Source organism: Diceros bicornis, chromosome 12, assembly GCF_020826845.1.
Source record: "Diceros bicornis minor isolate mBicDic1 chromosome 12, mDicBic1.mat.cur, whole genome shotgun sequence".
Classification (NCBI taxonomy): Eukaryota; Metazoa; Chordata; class Mammalia; order Perissodactyla; family Rhinocerotidae; genus Diceros; species Diceros bicornis.
In genome coordinates, this window is record NC_080751.1 from 57,124,963 (window position 1) to 57,149,903 (window position 24,941).

The window sequence follows — 24,941 nt, forward strand, 5'->3', positions numbered from 1 at the left end:
ATTCAAATTAATTGGTCTTTTCCTTCCTAATTTTTCCATTGCTTTTGAGCTTAGAATATCCTCTATCCGTAGACCCATATGTTTTCTCCTAATTTATATAATTAAACATTTACATTTAGCTCTTTAACACCCTGGAAATATATATATTTTTTATGGGGTGATGTGATCTGAATATTTCCCATAGCATGTAGCAGTTTTTCTTACTTCTATTAAATACTTATTATATTGTAATTATTTTGTCTGAATTTTTCTTCTTCATAAGACTTAGGTTTTCATCTTTTTAATTTTTATCCCCAGCAGCTAGCATAGTAACTACCACTTTGTAAAAGAGACAAGCAAATATTTGATAAATGAAAGAGAGAAATATAGAGTTATATATAATTTGTCCTGGAAGATTTTAAAGGCATGATGAGTTATTCGTCATCTATTCTTAGCTTTAAAAACCTTGAGAGAGATTCTGTAGTAATTTTAATTTCAAGTTAGTCTACATTTCAGAACATCCACCAGGATGAATTGGAGTGGTCTGGTCCAAAGAGAAATAATGTGAAAATGACTTGTACCAGTAAGTTAAATTTTTACTTTATAATAGGAGTTCTGTCTAACCAGTAACCAGAAGCTCTGTACCTGTTATCTAATCCACCCTCTTACTGGATATTTCCCCAAACCTATCCTGCTCCACCTAAAAACAGTCAATAAAAATGCACCTTTATAGTGATCAGGATACTCAAATGAACAGCTGTGATTTAAATGGTGGCACTTAAATATTGTCAAACTTGACATCTCATCTGGGTTCCATTCTCTTATTTCTAACTGCTTTCTAGATATCATTTATCTGTGCTTAATGCCATTTCAAATTCAGCAATTTCAAAACTGAAATCCTATTCACTCTTACCTTCCTGCTCATTCTGTCTACCCACACCTATCCAAAACCAAATCCTGTTTCCTACTCTTGTGTTCCCTAGTTTGGATACTGATATCACTATATCCACCCAGTAGTCAAGGTAAAAATTTCAGTTATTCTTTACTCACTAACCCCATGTACTTAATCAGTCACCGCATCTTATCTGTTTTACCTTGACAGCATTTTTCCTTTTATCTCTTCCTCATCTGAACTACCACTGTCCACCCTTGTAATCACTGATCTGGACAATTGCCATTGTTCTTTGCCTCCTTTCCAGGCTTACTTTCCCTCCTCCTTCCAAATCCATTCTCCACAAGTGATTTTTAAAACGAGGGTGTGCTTTGGAAAGAATCTTCTTGCCCCTAGAGATTCAGATTCACTAAATTGAGGATAGAGCTTGCATATCTTATTGTACAAAAAGCTTCCCAGATGATTCCCATGTACACCCCTGATTAAAACCAATATTTTATAAGCTTCTAGAGTTATCTTTTCAAAACCCAATTATAGTCACATCATCTTTTGGCCTAAAAACTTTCAGTGCTTCCCCCACAGCCTACAGTATGAAGTCCAACCTTCTTAGCTTGTGATGGAACAGGCGTCATTCACATCCTGGCCCTAATCTACCTTTCCAGGTGCATTTTCAGCTACTCCCCTTCGAGCGCCTTTGAGTCTAGCCAAATAAGTTAGACCCAAATATGCCATGGACTCTTGGATTTATGTGCCTTTTTCCATACCATTTCTTCTATATAGGGTGCCCTTAACTTTTTTTCTAAATCTGGAAAACTCTCTCCTCAATGGTGCTTCACCCAGACTACTCTTCCCCCTCATCCCTCCAGGCAAGAGTAACTGCTCTTCATCTGTGACTCCTCAACACTTTGTGTATACTTGTGTTGCTGCTCTCATTACTTTGCATTTTGATGATTTGCTTACATATCTATCTTCATCAGTATATAGTTAGGTCATTGAGATAAAGATAGTCTTACTTATCTTTTATGAGTAGGCACTCAGTAAGAATGCCTCTTTCCCTTTAATTAAGAATTACCAAATTCTCTCTAAGTCTTCTTTTTATACCTACCTCTTCTGACTAGCAAATTACCTTCTATCTCCTCCTCAAAACAAAACAAACAAACAAAAAAATGGCATGTCTTATTAACAAAGAAGGAATGTCTCAAATCTCTGTACCAAGTGATGGTTGGTGGCCACTTGGGTATCATGGAACTCATTAGTGTCTAAAGATACCTTGCTGAGATCTTCACCCAAGGAAGATATAGAACATCTGATGATGTGTTCAAGGTATTCAACAGATTTTGAATGTTAAGGAAGATCAAGAAAACTGATCTGAAGAGTTGTGTCAGTTCTACTGCTTTGTAAGTTTCTATAACTGGTACCATTAATGTCTACCTCACACCTGCAAGCATTTCTTTCAGCTATGTCTTACAGGAACTATGAAGACTTTTTTTAAGCCAGAAGTCATTTTTGATATATTACATCTCCTAAGACCACATCTGAGCTGTTGGCTTTCATAGTGAATTGTTGGTCTAGCAGTAGATCCTGTAGTAAAGACTCCCTGTATGTTTTCAAGTGCCTCTTTCATCTTGGACTGCAAACACATACCTATTTCCCTAGCAAAGCATGTTAGAAGTTCAGAAAGGATATGAAATTTGGGGGCGGTTATGATTAGTTTACAGCTTACAATGTAATCATTACTGTCTGGTTTTGAATATTAGAGAAGAGGCTGTGATATGTGTGCTATAAGATAATAATTGAGTGTGATGTCTACCATGAGATAGAGGTGATTATTGAAGACTTTTGTGGGGGCATCAGTCCAAACAAAATGCTACAAATCATGAAGTTTTTTCACATGTTTAAGGAATTAAAAAAATGTTTTTTTCTATTGTCATTTTTCCTCTGAGAATGTCAGAAAGGAAATTGAATGCAGTAGTATCTTCAATATTGAAATATACTAGGTAAGTGCATTAGTTCTGAAAGCAACATGAACGTGTCTTTATCTTATTTTGGAAATGGCTTGCTAATAATAATATATTAAAGAAGCAAAGCCCATTCTGTTTCCAGGACCAGAATGTTTCTGATGCCCTCAAGTATGAAAAGCTGTGATGCTGGATTTGTTTCTTTCATAGGAATTGTCTCCTTGTTCCATTTGAACAACTGATTTAAAAGAACTGGAGACAAAAGTATAAATTTAGGACCAAAATTAAGCTAATCTCTGTGTTTCACTTCCATTATTAACCTAAAACAATTGATTATAACTCAGCATAGCCACTAGCATTAATAGGCTTGAAAGTGTGGAAGCAAAATTGGATCTCTGTCTGGGAGATAGGTAGTGAGATAAATAACATGGAATTAAATTCTAGCCTAAAAAGCCATATTTCAGTTCTGAATGTCTTAGTTAGGGACTTGTCACACAAAGGGAGGAATGCATAACAATAAGCATAGGGCTGTGGCTTAAAAATCAAGAGACCTAATCTGTTCCCTGCAAATTACTTCCCATCTTTGATCCTCTCCATAAAATGGGAAATCATTAAAAATATTTCCCTACCCAGAAATGAAATTGGTTTAAAGAAAGGAGTGTATAGGTAGATGTATAGATAGATAGATGGAAAGAGAGAGAGAGATCCATCCACCCATCCCTCCCTCGTAACTTTTCCTCTAGGTTCCTTGGCTCTGTCTGAAAAATTTCCCTTGAGCCTTTATTTGAATGTACTATGAAACCTGCAAAACAGTAAAGGCTCTGGCCCCTTAATGTTCACCAAGACTTGCTAAGTATAACCTCTGCAAAAACATTTTACATAATTAGCTCAGCTCATAAAGATAAGGAGAAACCAGGAGGTAGTTCCCAAGCACTTAAATATGAGAGAGGGACTTTTCTGCTTCTGATGGACAAATTTCTCTGAAAATTGCTTCTTTCAATTTAGGAGAGGAAGTAAGAGATTTCCCAGGAGGAATATTTAGCAATAGTCATGTGGCTCCAGATGCAAGACAGAGACCCTTTGTAGCTGAACCTGGTGGGGAGGGAGAGGAGCTGAAGAATGGCTAAAAGGCAAAATCATAGATTCCTTTTGGTAAGTTTGGATTCATTCGTTCAAGACTCTTCCAAGAGGGAGAAATAGACAACCAGCAACTGAAGACAAGTTATCAAAGATGCTTGCCTTCAAATTTAAATTTGGGTTAGGTTATAAAAGAAAGCATTCTAATTAGAATACAGGTATAAAATGTAGATTCATTGTTAAGATCCTAGTAAAGGATTAATAAAAGAATTTAGTATTTAATGGTTTGTTTTGGTAAAAAGTGTGCAAACTAAATCTGAGGGAAGACAATGAGCTCTAACCAAATCTCAGGAAAAACATGCGCTTTGCTGTTGTGACCTTCATAATATACCATAAACACTAAACACCTAGTAATCCTGTAAACGCCTAAAATGCAGAGAAATTAAGTGACAGAACTCAGATTCTTGTGTACTACAGCTACAAAACAAAAGCCCCTGGAGTTACCTCCCTGTAGCAGTGTGTGTAGAATGAATTGCTCCTCCAGGACAGCACAGCTCTGTGGGCTGTTGGCTTTGTGCCAGCAAACCCTCTTGGTGAATTTACTGAGGCAGGAAGTATTGATTTTTGCCCCCACTTCCCAGGGGTCCCACTGTGCTTGTCAGGATGATCATTGGTTCTTTTGCCCTTATCACTCTTGCGTTTGTTTCCCCTAATCATGTTGGTAATTATTAATATAACATAAATGTCTTTTCTTCCAGTCCTCCTCGCCCTCTGACCAATATGAATGACACCATGGTGAGCCACATGTCCTCCGGGGTGCCCACTCCCACCAAGAGGTATGTACGGCTTCTGCCTCGGTCCCACTCAGAGTTGGGTACAGGCCTCTGGCCTGAGAAGCAGAGCAGTCCACAGGGCAGAAAGGACTGGCTTTCTTTCTCCTCCTTTGACTGTCTTTTAATATTATTCTCTATCTTCCTTTTTTTCCTACTAACTCATAAATATAGCAACTGAAGGAGTCTGCTTTTGAGTGGTGCCTGAGGTGGAAACTCTCTATTTGTGACAAGCAGTGAACATAGTGTCAAAGCAGATTAGGCATGTTTGGCATCTTTTTTTTAACATTAAACAGTATTTTGATGATCATGAATTTCAACAGTTTTGCATTTGAGTTCTTTAAGTGTTAAAGATCTTTTCTGCTTCCTAGTTGGTCTGTGTAAATTGAATTAATCCCTTATATTCTCCTTAATCATTCTATATGAGATTCATAAACATTTAAGGTGAAAAGACTGAGTCCCTCTCTTCGTTATATAAGGAGTTTCCTTTAGGGTCCTTCAAGGAACTCGAACTGTGTACTCCTTTCTCCTTTTATTTAATTTACTCTTCTCCAAAATTCTCTTAGGCAGGATTTAAAAGAACTCTATAAAATGGCTTACATTCTATTTGATTTAAGCTGTTGCATGACCAGAGCAATACAGAAGCTCCCTCAAGGGCACAACCATTTAAAGAATTCTTTCTAACAGTCATCACTCAAAAAGAAAAAAAGCAACAAAGACATTCCAACCCACTCCCCAAGTCCTTCCTGAAGAAAACCACTTTGTGCCATGTGAACTGATGGCTTTGGATTAATTCAGCTATAGAAGTGTCATCTACTTAATAATACTTTGACTTACTATATAATATGTAATACTTAAGATCAACTATGTTTGTTCCCATTGGCTAAAACTCCTAGAGCAGTGTTTCCCAAGCTTGACTGATGAAAAGAATCACCTGGGCCACTTGTTAGAAACAGATTTCTGGGACCACATCAGACCCAATGGATCCTGAGAAGCTCCGCTTTTCACAAGTATTCCAGGTGATTCTTATCACCAAGCAAGTTTAGGGAACAGAAGCAAGGTAAGGAGTAAACCATAGGGCTACCCTGGAAGAGAGGATTTAGGGACTTAATAAATCAGTGACCTGATAACACAGTGTTATCCACATGGAGACTTAAGACCCTGAGCAGGTGAGAGTACTTGCATGCAGCCTTGTTGAGTCATGACTAGCAGGGGAACAGCCAGCCACTTCTTTTGGGCAGAGCTTAGTGGTATCCTGTACTAGAGCACAGACTTTTGAGCCAGACTGCCTTCATTTGAATCCTGGCTCTCAACTGACCATGAACAAGATTCTTATCTTTATTGTTTATCTGTAATATGGGGACAATAATAGTGTCTACCTTGTGGGGTTTATGTGAGAATTTTATATTGTTTTCATTATTTAAGAAGTAAACTCTAATGAGAGAACAGGTGGGAAAGAAATAGAATAATTTAGAAATAATGCCCTCTCCAGGGGAACCAAAAGCTTCCAGAAGAATATACAACAATTAAACCTCTCCCACCTACCTAGATATTACAACAACTCTTTCTGGCCTTAGTCCTTAGCTTTTTATGTTAACCACCCATAGCATTCAGACCCAGACCCGGAATCTAAATATTAACTCAGGGATGTTTCCATTTCAAAACTAGGAAGACAGGGTGGATTAGTGAAAAAAGTCAGCTTGTAGGCTATATGTTAGTTTTAGCAACGCCATCTATTAGGTTTCACTTCATCTGATTTCTTCTCTTCATTTACTAGTTTTGTCACCCTGAGTCATCTGAGTCCCTGAGGGCCCCAAGTGCCTGGTGACCAAGGGCATCAGACATTCAGTGACCACAGCTGGATGTAGCTGCTAGAGGCTGTTAGAGGGAGTACATCTTTCTGGATGATGTTTTATTGCTTGAGAAGACTGAAAGAAGAGATTCGGGAGTGATAATAACGATAGCCACCTCTGTAGAAGGACTAACCATTAGGCTTGGTGTTGCTGTCTGAAGCCCCAGGCTTCCTAGTAAGTGGCCAGCTGCAATTGTCACTCACTAAATATCTACCATTTCTGAAAGTTGTTTCAGATGATATAGTATAGCTGAGGTTAAGATTTTATTTTCAAGTCAGCATTTCAGCTAGTATCTCTTTCTAGGTAGACTTAGTCAATCCTAGAGGTAGTTATCACAGATTCTCTAGGGGCTGACCCGCAGACCAAAGACAGCCAAAGCCCTTAGCAGACCGGAAAGGAAGGTAGTGCTCTGTAACTTATGAAGAAGAGTAGTTGCTGGAGTAGATGCTACGTGGGAACAAGATGCTCCCATCCTAACAATATACTCCTGAGAATTTTAGGAAATTTCATTTATATTCAGGATGAGATTATTATATAACATGTAGACATTAATTGCCTAATTCATAGATTTGGCTCTTCACGGCCCCAGTTCCCAAACAGTATAAATTTCCAGCTAGTACTGTATTTACTTCCTCGAGGACTCATCAGTTTTTCTTTCTTCCTCTGAATGTCCTGTATCTCCAGAGTGATGAAAGCCAGGAACCCAGCACACCATCCCAGTGACAGAGCTTCCTCTGCTGGGGCAGACAATCCTCAAGGGAGATAAAGCTACTCTCCAGAAATAAGAGGTTTCCTTTAGAACTCAGCATGACATAAGTCGCTGACTCAGACAAGAACATGCCCAGTAATAAAAATTGAAGAGCTCCAATTTCTACCTTTTCAATAGGCAGTGCATATAAAAATAGTGATAGCCAAATGGTCAAAAATAATACTGTATTAGTCCGAATAGAAGATCAACTCAAATGTAAGGGTTACTTTTTACAGAAGAAAACCGTATAGATGGCAAAGATGCTGGCTATCATATGAAATTCTATAAATTATGTTCCTGAGAGGTTCCACTCTAGGGATTTGCCTTGTATAATATTTTTCTAATACTCCCAAATCAATATTTTGGGGGACAGGGGGAGTGAGGAAGATTGGCCCTGAGCCAACATCTGGTCCCAATCTTCCTCTTTTTGCTTGAGGAAGATGAGCCCTGAGCTAATGTCTGTGCCAGTCTCCCTCCACCTTGCACGTGAGTCACTGCCACAGAATGGCTTGACAAGTGGTGTAGGTCCGAGTCCAGGATCCAAACCCACGAACCTGGGCGCACCAAACTTAACCACTACACCGTTGGCCCAGCCCCTCAATATTTCTATAATTGAAAAGAAATTTCATCTTTGCCTCATATTAAATAGTTTCTGGAAATTTGCTTTCTTTTAAGAGGATCAGAACAGTACACTTAAAACCAAACAACAAAAAACTTTCAAAACTTTAAAACAGAGGCTTAAAATCCTCCTCCCCTTTCTGATTTCCTCCGAGGCTTGCGTCTCTCCCTCTTCTTCCCCAAGGTTCAGAGTGTCAACTATGACGTTATGCTCTGTACTATTGTACTGCTTTAAGTCATACCGTATATTCAGACCAATGTGGAAAATGATGCTAATGTTTTTTAATTTTTTAATGTCTTATAAAGCTTTAGCTTTATTTATGAATACTTAAACTTTTACAATTCTGTGGGCATTTCATATAACTACGGCAGTAACAAAAATCTTCAATATGAAACTTTTTGCGGTGTGCATTTGGTTGATATATTAGTAATCAACTCTTTTAATTTCAGATATTAAAATTTAACTTTAAAAAGTACAAACCCAGTTAGCAAGATGAAAAATTCCTAACAATCTGCTGTAAATATTGTGCTTATAGTTAACAATACTGTACTGTACACTTAAAAATTTAAGAGGGTGGATCTCGTGTGTTTTTACCACAGTAAAAAAAAAAAAAAAAAAAAAAAAGGGCACAAACCCTCAGAGACAAAGCCAAAAGCAGAAAGGGAAGGACAGAAGTGTCCATGGATCACCAAAGCAACTGAAATGCCACCAGGATGCCTTCCATCTCTTGGCTTCTCTCAGTGTGCCATCTTCATTCCCTCCTACTGCAGAGCAGCTGCTTCTCAGTACCGCCAATGGCTTCAGACACATCCACAGCCCTGTCACTCGAGAAGATGTGCTTCTCCTCCCTTGGATTAGAAAACTCCAAGGAAGGATTCTTACTGTCCTGGATTGTATTATTGCCCATCCTGTGTGCACATGATAGGCCACGCCCATTGGACCTGTGTTATCAAAACAGAGGGAGGAGAATTTCCCCAAAAGAAGGTTATACCATCAAGAACAGAAGAGAGATCCTGAGAAAGAAAAATAACAGGGGTCATTGACAGACCACAGTTTTGCTGCCTAGCACACAGATGTGTGCAAAAGTGTGTATATACTAACATACACATTCCCGTGCACACCTTCCCATACACATTTCCACTTCAAGAGATTTCCTTCTTCACATAATGCAGCTCTCCATATACAACTGCAAATGCATGCATGCCTTTCTCAGGAGTTTTATCCACCTCCTGTAGACGGCACTGGGTCCGGGATATCTAGGTTACAGCCGTTCGTCCAGATCAGGTCTAGGTATGTCTTTTTGTGATTCATTAACCCATTCCACCATGGACCAAATGATGAGTTTTAAGCACTCACACCCAGTATACAAAGGTAGAGATCTGAAAATAGAATAATTGTGATTTATAGAAAGAGGAAAAGGGAAGTAACAGAAAACATGGCATATCAAGCCACATCTGTCTATGTTTTCTCCTGAAAACGCCACTAAAATGACAGTCAAAACACGTGTGTGAGGAAGAGTAGCCCTGAGCTAACATCTGTTGCCAATCCTCCTCTTTTTGCTGAGGGAGATTGGCCCTGGGCTAACATCTATGCCCATCTTCCTTTACTTTATTTGTGGGATGCCTGTCACAGTATGGCTTGATAAGCAGCACGTAGGTCTGCGCCCAGGATCCAAACCTGTGAACCCCGGGCCGCCGAAGCAGAGAGCGCGAATCCAACCACTACGCCACCGAGCTGGCACAAGACATTTTTTTTTTAAAGTAAAAACCCACAAGAACAAAGAAAAATGGAAAAAGAGACAATAGCAACAACAATTTGGAAGCAGCAAAGCAGATGGATGAGTGGTAACTGATTTTACAGACTGGAGAAAACTAAACCTAAGCTGACAGTGAGAGAAGCCCAGAAAGCCCACCCTGGGAATTAGAAGGCTCTGAAAAGGAGGATAAAGAATGACTGGCTGATAGTCTGTGTAAGAAGCACTTAGAGCCTCAGATTGTCTACATAACTAAGCAGCTGCCCCTACCCCACTCCACCAAAGAGTTGAGGTCTATGTTTGGGTTTTCTGGAACAATGCAACCCCCATAAAACCCCAGTTGTCTTTATTATCTCACCCTTGGTGGGCTGAGGCAACTAGCTTTTAGACAACCTGTCTCTCTCCCTCGCAACATCATACTGAGGACTTCAAGAAGTCACTACTACATTCCATTATTCCTCTCAAGGTGCCTGGGACTCCAGCCATAAGTGGCACAAGATTTAAGTCCCAGAATCCTAGAGTTTACAGTTGAACCAGTTGCTTTGCTCCGTAGCCATATAGCAAAGATTGGTGTCCTTCTTCATTGGGATGGAGGGTTTTGCTACCATCTACACCTTATCTTGCCTCAGCTAGTTCCACTCAATGTTATACCCCACTTGTAGATCAGTTTCTATTTTAGTCAGAACTCTTTGTTGTAAGTGATAGAAGCTCAGTTTGAATAAGCTTAGGGACAACAAGAATTTTTTTTGCTTTTGTAACCAAACTGTGGGAAGAGCAGGGTTGTATGTGGCTGGGCCTCAGGGATGGCCAAAGCAAGGGAAACTCTAACTCATTTAGGTGTCTCCCTGCCTCTCTCCCTCCCTCTATTGCTCCCCCACCCCACCCACATGCTCCTTGCTCCTCTCTACTACCTATATTCTTCTTTCCTAATACTACTGCCTTTTTCACACAGCAGGGAATATAGCCATGAGACTCATATGTTCACATTTCATAACCTTACTACTCTACAGGATTGCCCTTCTTTAGTTCCAACGTGAAAACTCCCAATGAAAGTTCTATTAGGTCCATCTTGGATCATTTTACCCACCCAAGAGTTTTCTGTTTGGTGGCCCCACCTAGAATAACATGGTTGAATGGGTGGGGGTCATTTCTCCAAAAAAGAGGATCTTCTGTCCCTAGAGAAGGTAGAGGTACTGAGGAGACACATAGCTACATGCTTCTTTTTGGTGTGGTTTCTGAAAAGAAGGTGTACATGTATATTACATCACACCTCCATGTACATCCATTAGTTTCAAGAGACCCTTTTTCCCCCTACCACTTCATTTTTATTCCTCTCAAGGGTTAGATAATGCTTTCTATTCTGTTCAGTTTATGAAGATGTATTGTTTTAGGACATAACACCGTCTTTGGGTTGTAACAAGTAAATATTAGAGCCTCTAATTTTGAGTAGTCACCAATTTTTAGGAATCTTAAGGGCAAGATATTATGAGTTAGAACTCTTTTTACTTTAACACATACTTCACAAGAAGGAAAAGTAGTTTGTAAAGGCAAGAAGATACCACAATATAAATATTATTTGTGAGCTGTAGAAACATGACCAAGTTAAGGGATGATTTGCGCTATTATAGTATTAAAATGGCTTTCTGAGTGGGTACCAAGGTAAAGTGTTTATCTTGTTATCTACGGAATATAGTAGAATGACAAAAGCCACAGTGTGCTGTTATTTAGACTGAGAACAGCAGCGATGTTGGGGAAACTGAGAAAGGAGGCTAAATGAAATTGATTAAGCCAGAAACTATCCATATGGCCATACTCAGGCCACTGATTCTCTTCCTTCCTGTGAAATGAGAAAAGTAAGAGTTTGGTTGAAAAGCAAGAATTAGTGAGGGTTTCAGCATGGTCATGAAACAACTAGCTTGTATGAATTTTTCATGAGAATCTCTCCAAGGCAACACAACAATTATTTTTTTTCTTCAGTCTTTTTTGAAAGACAGAAAAGCAGAGTAATTGAAAATTAACACATAATCTTATGGAGCATCAGGGTCCTCAGTGTTGGCAGATTTCCAAAGTCCATGTGATACCTAGGCAGACAGCCAATTTTCAACGGCTTCTGGGTTGGGATTAAATTCCATTTCCATTCAAGCATTCAGCAATTCTGACTCAGGTTAGTACAAACAAAAAGCTTGAGTATTTCCAAGTCCACACTTTAAAACCTAAGTTTGAAAAATTGAAGCTTACAGAAGCATAGTAACTAATAGTTTCCTCTCTCATTGGACTGAGTCCTGAGATCCTGAAGGTGAGCAAGCATCGCATCCATTATGAACTGTTAGCAGAGCAGAGGGGAAGAAAGAACAGGTTTGGGGAGAAAGATTGCAAGTTCAGCGTTATCATGTTCAGATTGAGATGCCTACGGGATCCTGGGAGTAAAGACAGGCTCATAGATTTTGGATGTGGGGTGCTGAGGAAGGAGGTGGATGATTCTCTAGGTATTTTTTTCTGCCTTGAGTTTTGTGCCTTGTGTTTGACCTTTGGTCAAAACACAGGAAGATTTGGGCAGGAAGATAGCAAGATTATGTTGAGTTAGAGGTGCCTGTGGGACACCAGGGAACTAGACCGTAGCATAAGTTCTTGTCGTCCAGGTTCTTCCGCCTACCTCAGATTCACACTAGCAAAGGACAGACAAGTACTCAGATCCAACAAATGACCAGTAGAACCCCCACACACAAACACACACACACACTCTCACACTTTTTTACATTGCTTTGGAGCCTTGTAACTTGAACACCTCTTGACCGTATCTCCTCCTAGGAAGCCGACTCAGCACAGTGTGCTGCTTTCTAATGATTGGGTGTGCCACAGGCTGGCAGGTATAACGGAAATTCCTGTACCAATGCTGAATTTTCTGTATTATCTAGCTTAGACTTACTATGTTTAACCATAGTTTTTCATTCCTCTTAACATTAAACTATTAAAATATTTCAGCTTACTTTGATAAAGTAGACATTTAAAACAAATCAGTGCTGTGGAACGAGTTGTTACTTTTTTCATGGATCTCATTAGGAAACCTCCAGTCTGCTTCTCCCCTCACCCCCAATCCAGTCTTGTCTTTGCAACCAGAGGGATTTTTCTGAAATGCAGATCTGACTGTTACTCTCCTAGTTAAAACTGTTCGGTGGCTCTTCCTTTCTACTGTGCTGCCCAATAGCATGGAAGTGTTTTGTACTAACTGTGTGGTAGCCACCAGCCACAGTGGCTATTAAGTACTTGAAATGTGACTAGTGTGACAGAGGAAGTGAATTTTTAATTTTATTTAATTTTAATTAACTTGAGATTAAACAGCCACATGCAGCTAGAGCCAACACAGTTGTACCGGATAAAGCCCACATTCTTCAGTGTAGCTTACAAGGCTGTTTCCAAGCTGACCCTTGCTAGCCTCTCCAGCCGTGCCTTATTCCACTCTTTCTACTTGGCATCTACACTCATAATTACTTAAATCACTTACAGTTCCCAAGCAGGTTTCTGTACATGCTGCTTCTGCCTTTAGTGCCTGTTCTTTTTCCCATTATTCCCTCTCTTTGTCATCTAGTTCTTCCTTCTCAATTTAGCTTCAACTCCTCCCGGAAGCCTTCCCTAATACCCTACACTAGATTAAGTATTCTTCCTCTGTGATCCATAGCATCTTGTACTTATCATTGTATTGTAATTACCTGTTTGTTTGATGCCTTTCTAGGCTATAAGTTCCTTGAGAGTGAGGACTCACCAGGCTTTGTCCAGAAACTTACTCCTTTTCTCCAAATCTTCCTGGTGCTTGCCTCTTAATCAGTGCTTCCTCTGTTAAGAAAGGGATTTTCTTCTTCAATTATTTCAAACACATAGCGTCTTATAACATTGCCTGCTTATTCCATTCAGGGCAGAGAAATAAAGGACATGAGTTATACTGAAGTATCTCACTCTAATCCAGTACCGCGTGGTTCCCTCTAGCTGTGGCCCTTGGTTTTCTGTAACTTCCCTCTCCACCAGTGAGAAACCTGACTCCCGTCATCCCCCATCCATGTGCTTACTTGTTCAGTCCTAGTAGCGTGTATAGCAGTTGTAGAATTGTTTATTTATTTTTTAAATTAAAAGATTATTGAGACATAATTCATACACCATACAATCTAAAGTGTATGATTCAGTGGTTTTTAGTGTATTCACAGAGTTGTGCAACCATCACCACAATTTCAGAACATTTTCATAACTCCCCAAACTGATTTATTACATAAAGATTAGTCACTGAGTGTGGAGAATCACCTGTAGAGAACAAGAGTGGAAGAAGAGAAACCAGTCAAGAGGCTGTTGGAGTACCTAAGTGGCACTTGGTGAGAAATTCCAGATGAGAAAGTATGGCAGCAGTGGAGGCGGTGAAAGTGGCTGGTTTGGGATCTATTTTGAAAGTAGAGCCCGCGGGACATGTTAATGGATTGGATGTGGGGCATGGGGAAAAGAGAAATTAGGAAGACTCTTCAGCTTTTGGCTTAATGACTGAGTGAGTCGTGATGCTGTTTATTTAAACTGGTCAGTCTGGGGGAGTAGCAGGTGAGGAAGTGGGATGGAAAGAATCAAGAGTTCTATTTTGAACACGTTAGGTTTGAGATGGCTATTAGGCAGCCAAGGGGAGATGTTGAATAGGCCATCAAATACATGATTCTGGAGCTCTGGGGAGAGGACAGGGCTGGAGATGTAAAATTGTGAGGATTACAATAATACCTTTTTTGTAAGATTATTCTGAGAATAAGCAAAAGTATATATAGAGATAGATATAAAAGTACCTGATAGGTCACAGGTACTTTGTTGATATTGACTGCTACATTATTTTATTTAATCCTCCCAAAACTCTATAAAGCAAATATTACGTGAGATAGACTTTATATTATTATTATTTTACAGATGAGGGAACTAAAGCATAGTGAGGTTAACATCTAAGCTCACACAGCTAGTAAGTATCAGAGTATGGATTAAACCCAAGGCTGTCTGACCCCAAAGCCCATGCTCTCGATTGCTGTGCTCTCCTGCCTCCTACTTAGTAGTTAATTCTGCTACCAGGGCTATAAACTGCCACTCCAGACCCAGCCTCCAGCATGCTTGTGCTGTTTCTGACCTTGTCCCAGCACTACTTACCCTTCATCCTACTTCCCCCACTCAAACCCCTCCCCTGTCCCTATCCCGATGGTGTGCCTCTTAACTTCTGCCAAAGGCACGCTCTCTTGCTACCAGTAGAGATTCTGCTGAAGCCATGAGACAATGCCACCTAGACTCTAAAGCCCCCATCCTCTTGGAGAGCAGTTCTCGTACTGGAGTGTACAGCTGGAGCACCTGGAAGCTTGTTTCAAATGCAGATTCCCAGGCCTTGTTCCTAGATAGCCTGATTCCGTAGAAGCCTGAGAGTTCTGAAGGAGGAAGTCTGGGAAACACATTTTTAGAAATGCTACTTTAGACCTTACCAGTCCCATCAGGACCCTCTGTCTACAACTCTGCTCATCATTACCATTGGTTTACAGGGGGGGGATGCCTTGTGAGGGAAAGAATGCTATTCAGGGGACCCTGGGGAGAAGTGGGTTCATTTCATTGTCACTCCTCTTTTTAACTCTGTGGTTCATTCTACTCCCCTTGCTTTTGCTGATTTCCCTAATTGGGTAAAATTCTAGTGTTATGTCGTCTCAGAAGAGGACAATGTCCTTCTCATTGTAGCACTTACTACATTTGCAATTTTACATTTTTTTTGTGTGGTCATCTTTTTTTCTGCTAGATTGTTAGCACCAAGAGAGCAGCAGCCATGTCTAGGTTTTGCTGACTGTGGTGTCCTCACCTCCTGGCACAGTGCCTGGTACCTAGTAGGTGCTCCACTCCCTGGCTCAAATCCCCAATTTCCATCAGAAGTGCTATTCGAACTATTGTATATTGAAAATCACCTACTCTTATGGATTGAATTGACATTTGACAGCTTATAAATAGAACAGTTATTATTTTTACATTTTTATGGGATTCTAAACTATTTCAAACTATTGCCTTTGCTTTAGAAAAACAGTTTCCTAGGGCAAAACCTATTGGTAAGTCGAGGGTTGTATGTGTGTTGCATACATATATGCAATACATTATATATATGTATATGTTTATATTTCATTGAAAAAGTAAAGAGTTTAAAAAGGAAATCTGGAATAACAGGTACAACTTTGAATGAGAGTAGAACAACATAACACCCATACCCCAAACAAAATTGTCAGAAAATTCGTGGACACTTAAGTTCCGTATCTACTGTAGGCAGCTACTGATAGTGCTTTTCATTTTGGTTTAGATCCCTAGTTATCTGGCAAACAACACTAGTTCTGAATAGCAGTTTTGTATAAAGCTAAAATGGAGTTTAATGGACTGTTGCTTCTGTGATAAATGTCTCCAATTTCTGTTCCGCCATTCCCTTTGGAACACAACCTAGTCGGATTTTCTCTTCCTATTACTCTGCCCAAACCATTTCTGTCAAGGAGACCAGTGACTTCCTCAGTGCCAGATCCAGTGGTGAATTCTCAGGGCTTATCTTACTTGATCCGTCAGTGGCATTTGACATAGATGATCGCTCCATTCCACTTGAAACACTTTCTGCCCTTGCCTCCAGGTATTGTGCTTTTCTGGTTTTTCCTCCTCCTTTCTTGGCCTCCTTTGCTAGTTTTTCCATACCTCTTTGAACTCTAAATGTTATTATCCCAGAGGGACCACTTCTCTTTTCTATCTGTGCTCACTTACTATAGGTGAGCCCACCCAGACTGATAGCTTTTAATACTGTCTACATACTGGTGACTTCCAAACTTATTTTTCTGACCCAGACCTTTTCCCTGAGCACTAATCTCATATATTCTCCTCCTAATCAGTACCTTCACTTGGATATTTAATACATGTCTCACAGTTGGCACTGAGTTCTGTATCTCCCCCCAACCACGCCTGCCTCTCTCATTGTCTTCCGCATCTCAGTTAATGGGAATCCCATTCTCCTGGTTGCTCAGTGAGAACCCTTGATTCTTCTCTCATCTAAACTGTCAGATTTTCAGATCAGCTCTATCCAAAAATACTGTCAAAATATGTCCAGGGTCTTGCTATTTCTTACCACTTCCATTGCTACTACTATTTTCTTAGCCACTCTTGTCTCTCATCTGGAATGTTGCAGTAGCTTTCGAATTAGCTGCTTCTTCCCCTGCTTTCTGGCCCTTTATGTTCCATACAGAAAATGATCCTATTAACTTATATCATACCTCACCGCTGCTTGAAACCCTCCAATAACTTCTCCTATCAGAGTAAAAGCTAAAGCCCTTATAATGGCCTCAAGGTTCTATAGCGCTGCTTCTCAATCTATAGCCATGAAGAAGCAGTTTTGTTCTGTTTTAATTTCTAGTTTGAAGTAGACCGATACTTTACAAAAGTATGATAAAAATGAGTTACTACAGGGAGAACTTTCACTGTGGTCATGGTGAAGTGTAACTGGTATCACATTGGCTCTCCCACTGTAAACTACTAGAAAACTGGTCTGAATAGAACGACTATTTTCAGAAATTAGTAAGTTAGGGCAGGACTGATCTCTGAGGGAATGGAAACAAATGAGGAGAGCCCTATGATTTCCCAGGCTTTCTGCCAGGAGGCATTTGGCAAACTCCATTGCAGGATATAAACAGAGCAAGACAGTCTTGCTGAGAATAAGGACATAGAGATTGGAGTTTGGGGAAGCTGGAGTTTGCCAAGCAGAATACCATAGAGGAGGAAGTTTGCAGAAAAGGAGCTCCGTAAATCTGCATCGAGGTCTCTTGAGTCTTTGGCTGAAAACTTAGGTTTGTTTGCATAGAATGAGATTTTGCAAGACTAGCAAAGAACAACTACCTGGGAAAGAACAAATCCTGGGATTTGAAAGTGGAACCTGAGCTTACACAGTTGTTTGAGTTCCCACCAACCAGAGTAAAGAGACATTGTTAAACACTTGTGGCGTTCAGTAAAGACCCCAAAAAGGCCACACCTTAGGAGCAGGTGAAAATAGCCCAAGATAAAGGTCACTCTAGATCTTCACTAATGAAGATTAAGCACAAGCCTTGAAAGGATCAAGCTGTCTACAAGTAAATTAACTGACTACCAGATTCTTTGGAGGAAGACAACAAAATCCAGACACTCAACAATGTAATATTCACAATTTCTATCATACACTAAAAAAATTAGAAGATATAAGAAGCAGCAGGAAAGTATGACCTGTAACCAAGAGAAAATTAGTCATTGTAAACAGAGCCAGAAATAACAGACATGATGCAGTTAGCAGACATGGACTTTAAAACAGCCATGATAAAAATCAAAAATATAAAGGAAAATATGAACATAATGAGGAGAAAAATGGAAGAAATAAAAAAGAACCAAGTGTAAGTGTAATTGGAACTTTCTGCATATATATTCTACTTCAATAAAAATTTTTTAAATAGGGCCGGCCCCATGGCTTAGCGGTTAAGTGTGCACGCTCCGCTGCTGGCAGCCCAGGTTCGGATCCTGGGCGCGCACCGATGAGCCGTTTCTCTGGCCATGCTGAGGCCGCATCCCACATACAGCAACTAGAAGGATGTGCAACTATGATGTACAACTATCTACTGGGGCTTTGGGGGAAAAAAAATAAATAAATAAAATTAAAAAAAAAAAACATTAAAATGACGTTTAAAAAAAATTTTTTTTTTTAAATAAAAAAATAGAACTTCTAGAGTTGAAAGGGATAATACCTGAAATGAAAAAGTCAATGGGTGGACTTAACAGTAGATCAGAAATTGCAGAAGGAAAGTCCACTGAACTTAAAGACATAGTGATACAAACTATCCAAAATGAAGCATAGAGAGAAAAATGGCTGAAAAACGAACAGAGCCTCAGTAACCTGTGGGACAATGTCAAGAATTCTAACAGAAGAGGGAGAGAAAAATTATTTAAGGAAATAAATTTTTCTAAATTTCCAAATAAATTTTTACAAATTTGATGAAAACTGTAAACCCACAGATACAAGAAGCCCAACAAACTGTCAGCAGGATAAACACAGAGAATACCATACCAAGGCACATCACAATCAAATTGCTAAAAAACAATGATAAAGAAAAAATAGTAAAAGCAGATAGAGAAGAAAGATATTACATACAGGGGAACAAAGATAAGAGTTTGTAATGACTTCTCATTAAAAACAATGCAAGCTTGAAGAAAATGGAATGGCATCTGAAAGTGCTGAGAGAACTATTTTTTATTCTTTCTAAAATATATAAATTTCCTAGCTTCATCCACTGAAAAGGTTTAGCAGCAGTTACAGCCCAGGAACAGTGAGCACCCTAGTGCCCTGATTGTGGTCTCTAAATACTCTTTTCCCATAAAGAGAACCTGGAAACCTTGGAAGAATAGTTGATTCCAAGTGCGGGGCGGGATATATACAAGATGAGACTGGGGTATCTTCTTGTGCCAAGCAAGGAAGCTAATAATGGATATGTCAGAAGAAGACAGGAGCTTAATTACAGGGGCTCCCACTGGCCAAAGATAGGACAATTAGAGCACCAAAAAGATGACTGCAATCGTCTATGAGTTCCTGATGATACTAAAAAAGAAAACTCCTTGGTAACCACTGGAGGTTACTAGGGCACTAACCCATTGTTTTGAATTTTGTTAAATAATAAGAAATACCTGGGCCGGCCCCGTGGCTTAGTGGTTAAGTGCGTGCGCTCCGCTGCTGGCGGCCCGGGTTTGGATCCTGGGCACGCACTGACGCACCGCTTCTCCGGCCATGCTGAGGCCACGTCCCACATACAGCAACTAGAAGGATGTGCCGCTATGACATACAACTATCTACTGGGGCTTTGGGGGGAAAATAAATAAATGAATAAAATCTTAAAAAAAAAAAATAAATAAATAATAAGAAATACCAACCGTTTGTTTTACCTTTCTGAATGAGCAGTATTTCAACATAAACAAATAGAGGAAATTAATAAATGCAGAAAAGATGATAAATTGGAAAAGCAACATTTTGCAACCCCTAATGAAATAATGAATCTAGGCAAGAATCATCAATAAATACTAAAACCATTAGGTGAAAAGTTGATGGGGGGACTTTACAATGGAGAGATGTAACCAATAACATCTGAATTCACTGATCAATATTTATTTTCCATTATGTGCCTCCTATTTGATTTATAAGTGCATCGTATTACCTCTGACAGGCTCTAGTCCCTTCTCAAAAGTAAAACAAAAGCAAAAACTAATCAAGCATTTAGATCTAACCACAGGGGTTAGAGAAACAAATGACACCATAGGAAACAATCAGTCAAATCCAGAATGTAGGATATACTACAAGATAACCTGTTTTCTTCACAAATAAATGATATGAAAGAAACAGGGAAAAGGAAGAACAGTTATAGGTTAAAAACATATCAAGGTGTGTGGACTTTGGATCTTTATTTTAACTGTAAAAGGATATTTTTTAAGGTTTGAGGAAAATTTTCAGATGGACTGAGTTATTAGAAAAAATTTTGTTAATTTTTTTAGGTGTGATAATGACATTGCAGTTATGTAAATTAAGTATTCCCAAGTGAAATGATAAATTGTCTGGGATTTCTTCTGGCCACCTCTTCCTGCACAAAAAGTTGGGAAAGGGAGGAAAAGACTAAACAAGTTGGCAAAATGTTGATTTTTGTTGAAGTTTGGTAATGGGTACATGAAGAGTAGTCATTAGATTACTCTCTCTATTTTGTGCATGTTTTAACATTTCTATAGTAAAAAGTTAAAAAAAAAAAGATCACATGCTTGAGGACATTTCATATATCTGTGAGAGAGAGCCTCACTCACAAGGTGTCCAGTGTTGTCTTAACAAGATACAATTCCAACGATTCTGGTTTAAGGAGCAGTTTTATGGGAGAAAATAGAATGATGTTAAAGGCAGTATCCTTGTAGAAACAAAAAGGTTTAACTGGTGTCCCGAGGTAACACCAAAAACTCTTACGTGTGGACAGAAGCTATAAAAGCATTAAGGGACTACCTAGTGATGTTAAATAATCCCACTCTGCCTGTTTTCCTGACAGAGGGCATTCCCTAAAAGGTGTATCCATCACAGAGCCCAGAACCTGGACAAGACTGGTGGGCAAAGTTCCTTGATGACCCCTCCTTGGTTTCTCCTCCAGGGCTGTAGTGTCAGTCAGCCTAAGCCATCTCCTAAGGAACTGCTTTTGTTCAAAGGATTTGTGAGATGTATTCCCTGTGATCTACACCATATTCCATAATGCATTGTAGTTTTTTATTGTTTTCCTTATCATGATTTATTATTTTTTTCTATTGTTCTTTGAAGTTTGCCCATTTTAATCCATGTTCATTTCTCCCTTTGTATGTGTTTGTGTCACGCTTGCTGTCTTTGCCTCCAATGTTCCTAGGTTACAGTATAGCCAGGATAGACCCAGTCACTTGGCCGATGAGCATGCGCTGATAGCATCCTATGTGGCCCGTCTGCAGCACTGTGCACGGTCAGTGGTAGGGCAGCAGCAGCAGGCGGGTAGCCGAGGACTGATCAAAGGGGTGGAGAACTATGTTACCTGGGATTGCCAGCTGGAAAAATGCTTCGTGTGTGGGGTTTTTCTTGAGAAGCTATCAGTTATGTTTGGCAGAGTTTAAGCAACTGCTAAAGCATTAGCTTCTGAAAGAGAAGGCACCTTGCCAGGCCTGAGCACTTACTGAAACATATAGTCAGAAATTCTCCTTTAAAGTGGAGTTCACTTTCTTTGGGTTGCACTTGACGAGTGTATAAACCTCATAGGGAGATGCAGTCCCAAAGATGTACATTCACAGAGATATTTGATGCAACTTCTTACTATTCATTCTTGCCTAAATAGTGAAATCTGTCTGTTGACATTCAAAGCTTAGGGTTGATCAACCCACAGATATCTCACTTTATGTAATCTTTGATATATCACCTTGTGACATCTTTACATGTTACATCTTCATCTCATCCCAAAAATCTATCATGCTGATTATTTAAATCAGTGGTTTTCAACAGTGGTGTTGGATCATCGTCACCTGAGGGACTTTTTCCAAACCATATATACCTTCTCATATTATTATAATTATATGTGTCATAATAGCCCCACATACCCCTTTTCCTGAAAACTGCAGTGGTAGTGACTCACTGTTAATATGGGAGTATGACTGATCCTTCAGCAGGTTAGGGTGGAAAATCGTTTGATAACTGCTAACTATAGGCAAAGTTAACCCTTCAAAAGAGTTAATACCAAACAAAGTGCTGTTACGTTCAGGCAGACCCAAAGCCACCTGCCCACGCCATGCCCACACCACCTCCATTCAGCAAGGAGAATGGCAGGCAAAGTTTAAATAATCTAAAACCATCCCTCCCCTCTACATAGCAGCAAAGAAGAGTCACTATGCCAAACAACTTGAAATTCTTATTCTTAGAGAGAAAACCATAGTTTATAAACTAAACATATAAGAGAAGCTGGAGCCTTAAATTTTTTTTTTTTTTTTTTCTGAGGAAGATTCACCCTGAGCTAACATCTGTTGCAAACCTTTCTCTATTTTGTATTTGGGCCACCATCACAGCATGGCCCCTAACCAGTGGTGTAGGTCCGTGCCCGGGAACTTAACCTGGGCCGCCAAAGTGGAGTGCCCTGAACTTAACCACTAGGCCACTGGGGCTGGCCCTGGAGCCTTAAATTTTTATCTTAGTTTTGCCCCTGACATGCCATGGCTCCATGGGAAGGTCATTTGACCTTGCTCTTATTCCCCATGATAACAGAAGAATAAATTAATAATCAATATGAAAAAAATATATATTTGAAAAGGACTATATTTAATAATATGCTTCATATCATTTCCTATAGTTTTCCCAGTATGACTAAATAGCATTATATTTAGGTGTTTACCTATCTCTAAAGGCTTAGAGAGACTATAGGGCTCTCTTACCTCCCATAGGCTTATCCTATGAGCGGAAGGAAGGGCCTGATAATTGTGCATTGTATCACAAAGAGTGTCTCTTTATCCATCAGATGATTTCTGTACACTCTGTCCCAGCCGCCTGGGCTCTAGGGATAGAGTTGTCTCACCCCTGGCAGGACAGCTTACTTATGATCAGTAATGGCAATTGTCCAGGTGATTAAACGTTTCCATGGTGAAAATAGCAGCAGAAGGTTGGGCAGAGACTGCTACCTGGTATTTCAGCCCAAGAAGATTTATGGTAGGTATAACCAAGGCCCTCAAGTCTCATGGCTTAGGAATTAGGCTCCCTGAGCAAGAATTGATGGCTGGGAGAACATGAGAATTGGGTAAGTACTGCATCTCTTCTTGATTTATAGTCTCAGGAACTGAGCCTCATACTTCCTCAAAGAAGTCAGAAATTTCCTGGCTAATTCTGAAAATGAAAGTCAACTCAAGCAGAAGAATAAGGAACCTTTCTAATTTTCTTCATAATTTTCATTGACCTTAAAACCTCTCATTAACATAAACTTCTAGTTTCTGTCTGGAAAGCATAGCCAATTAAGCAACCATGTCATCCATGCTTAGGTATAAATGACAAATAGGATTAACCTTCCTGAGGAGAGGGAATGTGATGGAGAAGGAGGAGCTCTTTTGCACAGAGTAACCTATTGTGTCCCTTGCCAAGAGACAAAGGTCAGCCACTTAAGTCCCACTTCTTAGGCTGCCAGGCCCTTCATAATATTATCTACTTGTATTGTTAAATGTTTGTTTTTGTTGTTGTTTATGTAAAAGATAAAGATAGTTCTGTTATTTCAGACAAACACTTTTAAGGTGCAAATATTATAGTTCAGCCCTGACCTTGGGGCCTGAACCCCAAAGTATTAAAGCCAACTCATATGGTAGCATGTTCTTATTACAAGATTATCTTTTGAGAGGATGATTCTACATGCTGGAGACTGGCATTTGCACACCTAAAATTATAAAGTGTTCATAAGTGTCATAGGCAGAAGACTTAAAGCACATTTAAAAGGAAAAATCCATCCTAGAGGAAGGCCAAGTTAAGCTTAAAGAATTAGCCATAGAGATAGAAGTATAGAAAGGTGGGAAAATGCAGTTGATTCTATGTATGAAAAGGTCGGACAGATCTCTATTAATTTAATTTCACCCTTCCCAGATTCCCCTCGGTAATTATAAGATTTCATGAGTATTGAACTCATGTCTTTAAATTTTTTCATATTAATTGTCATATTGCTAAATTTCAGTCAGAGGTTTTTGGAACTCCAAGAATCTAGGGCCAAAGAAGAAGCAAGTGACAACAGCCATCTCTAGTCTGTTACTCATCATCATCACTGTTATCTTAAAGCATCTGCCAGATTTAAAGATAATTGACAGTCCCTCTTAATCTGTGAATACCCTGATATGAATAAATGATAGTTGATGTAACATGCTAAATTAAAGGAGTCAATTATTTGGTAATCAGTCAAAAGTTCATTGCATCTCACATACACAGTGCTAGCCAAGAACCCTTCTTTCATTCAGGTGCGGCTTTATCTGATAGCCCACCTAGATGGGTCTTTAAATTCTTAAAGTGCTTCTTCTTTTTTTTTTTTTTTGTGAGGAAGATCAGCCCTGAGCTAACATCCGTGCCAATCCTCCTCTTTTTGCTGAGGAAGACTGGCCCTGAGCTAACATCTATTGCCAGTCCTCCTCCTTTTTTTCCCTTTTTCTCCCCAAAGCCCCGGTAGATAGTTGTATATCATAGTTGCACATCCTTCTAGTTGCTGGATGTGGGACGCTGCTTCAGCATGGCTGGACAGGCGATGTGTCAGTGCACACCCAGATCCGAACCTGGCCCGCCAATAGCAGAGTGCGCGCACTTAACCACTAAGCCACGGGGCCGGCCCCTTGAAGTGCTTCTTAAAGAGTAATGGACTAAATTATTTCACTCTGAGGTGGGCCTATAGCTGTGGAACAAGCATAGTAAAACAAGAGAAAGAGGCATTGAAAGGGAATGTTTGATACCATGGAATCTTCTCCAACTTTACCATATATTGGGCCTGCCCTAGCCCAGGTTCCTCAATTTTGCTCAGCTAGTATTAAATGTACTTTTTATCAGCCCTCTGTTTTTCATGATGCTTTGGTTTTCTCTTGGTCTTTTTGGTTTTTTTTTTTGGTGAGGAGATCTGCCCTGTGCTAACATCTGCCAATCCTCCTCTTTTTTCACTGAGGAAGACCGGCCCTG

The 24,941-nt window shown here is 39.7% G+C and overlaps 1 protein-coding gene across 16 annotated transcripts in view; it reads left to right on the plus strand.

Moving 5' to 3' along the window:
• The window catches only part of DTNB (dystrobrevin beta), a 248,882-nt gene that overhangs the window by 163,752 nt on the left and 60,189 nt on the right, over positions 1-24,941 (plus strand). For 14 of the 16 annotated variants that reach the window (XM_058551640.1, XM_058551649.1, XM_058551648.1 and 11 more), the window contains 2 exons: positions 4,665-4,742; positions 21,148-21,237. In XM_058551640.1, the coding sequence (XP_058407623.1) occupies positions 4,665-4,742; positions 21,148-21,237 (168 nt within the window). Of the gene's footprint in view, positions 1-3,834; positions 3,957-4,664; positions 4,743-21,147; positions 21,238-24,941 lie in introns of those variants that run through there. The other 2 variants (XM_058551645.1, XM_058551655.1) reach the window with 2 other exon arrangements.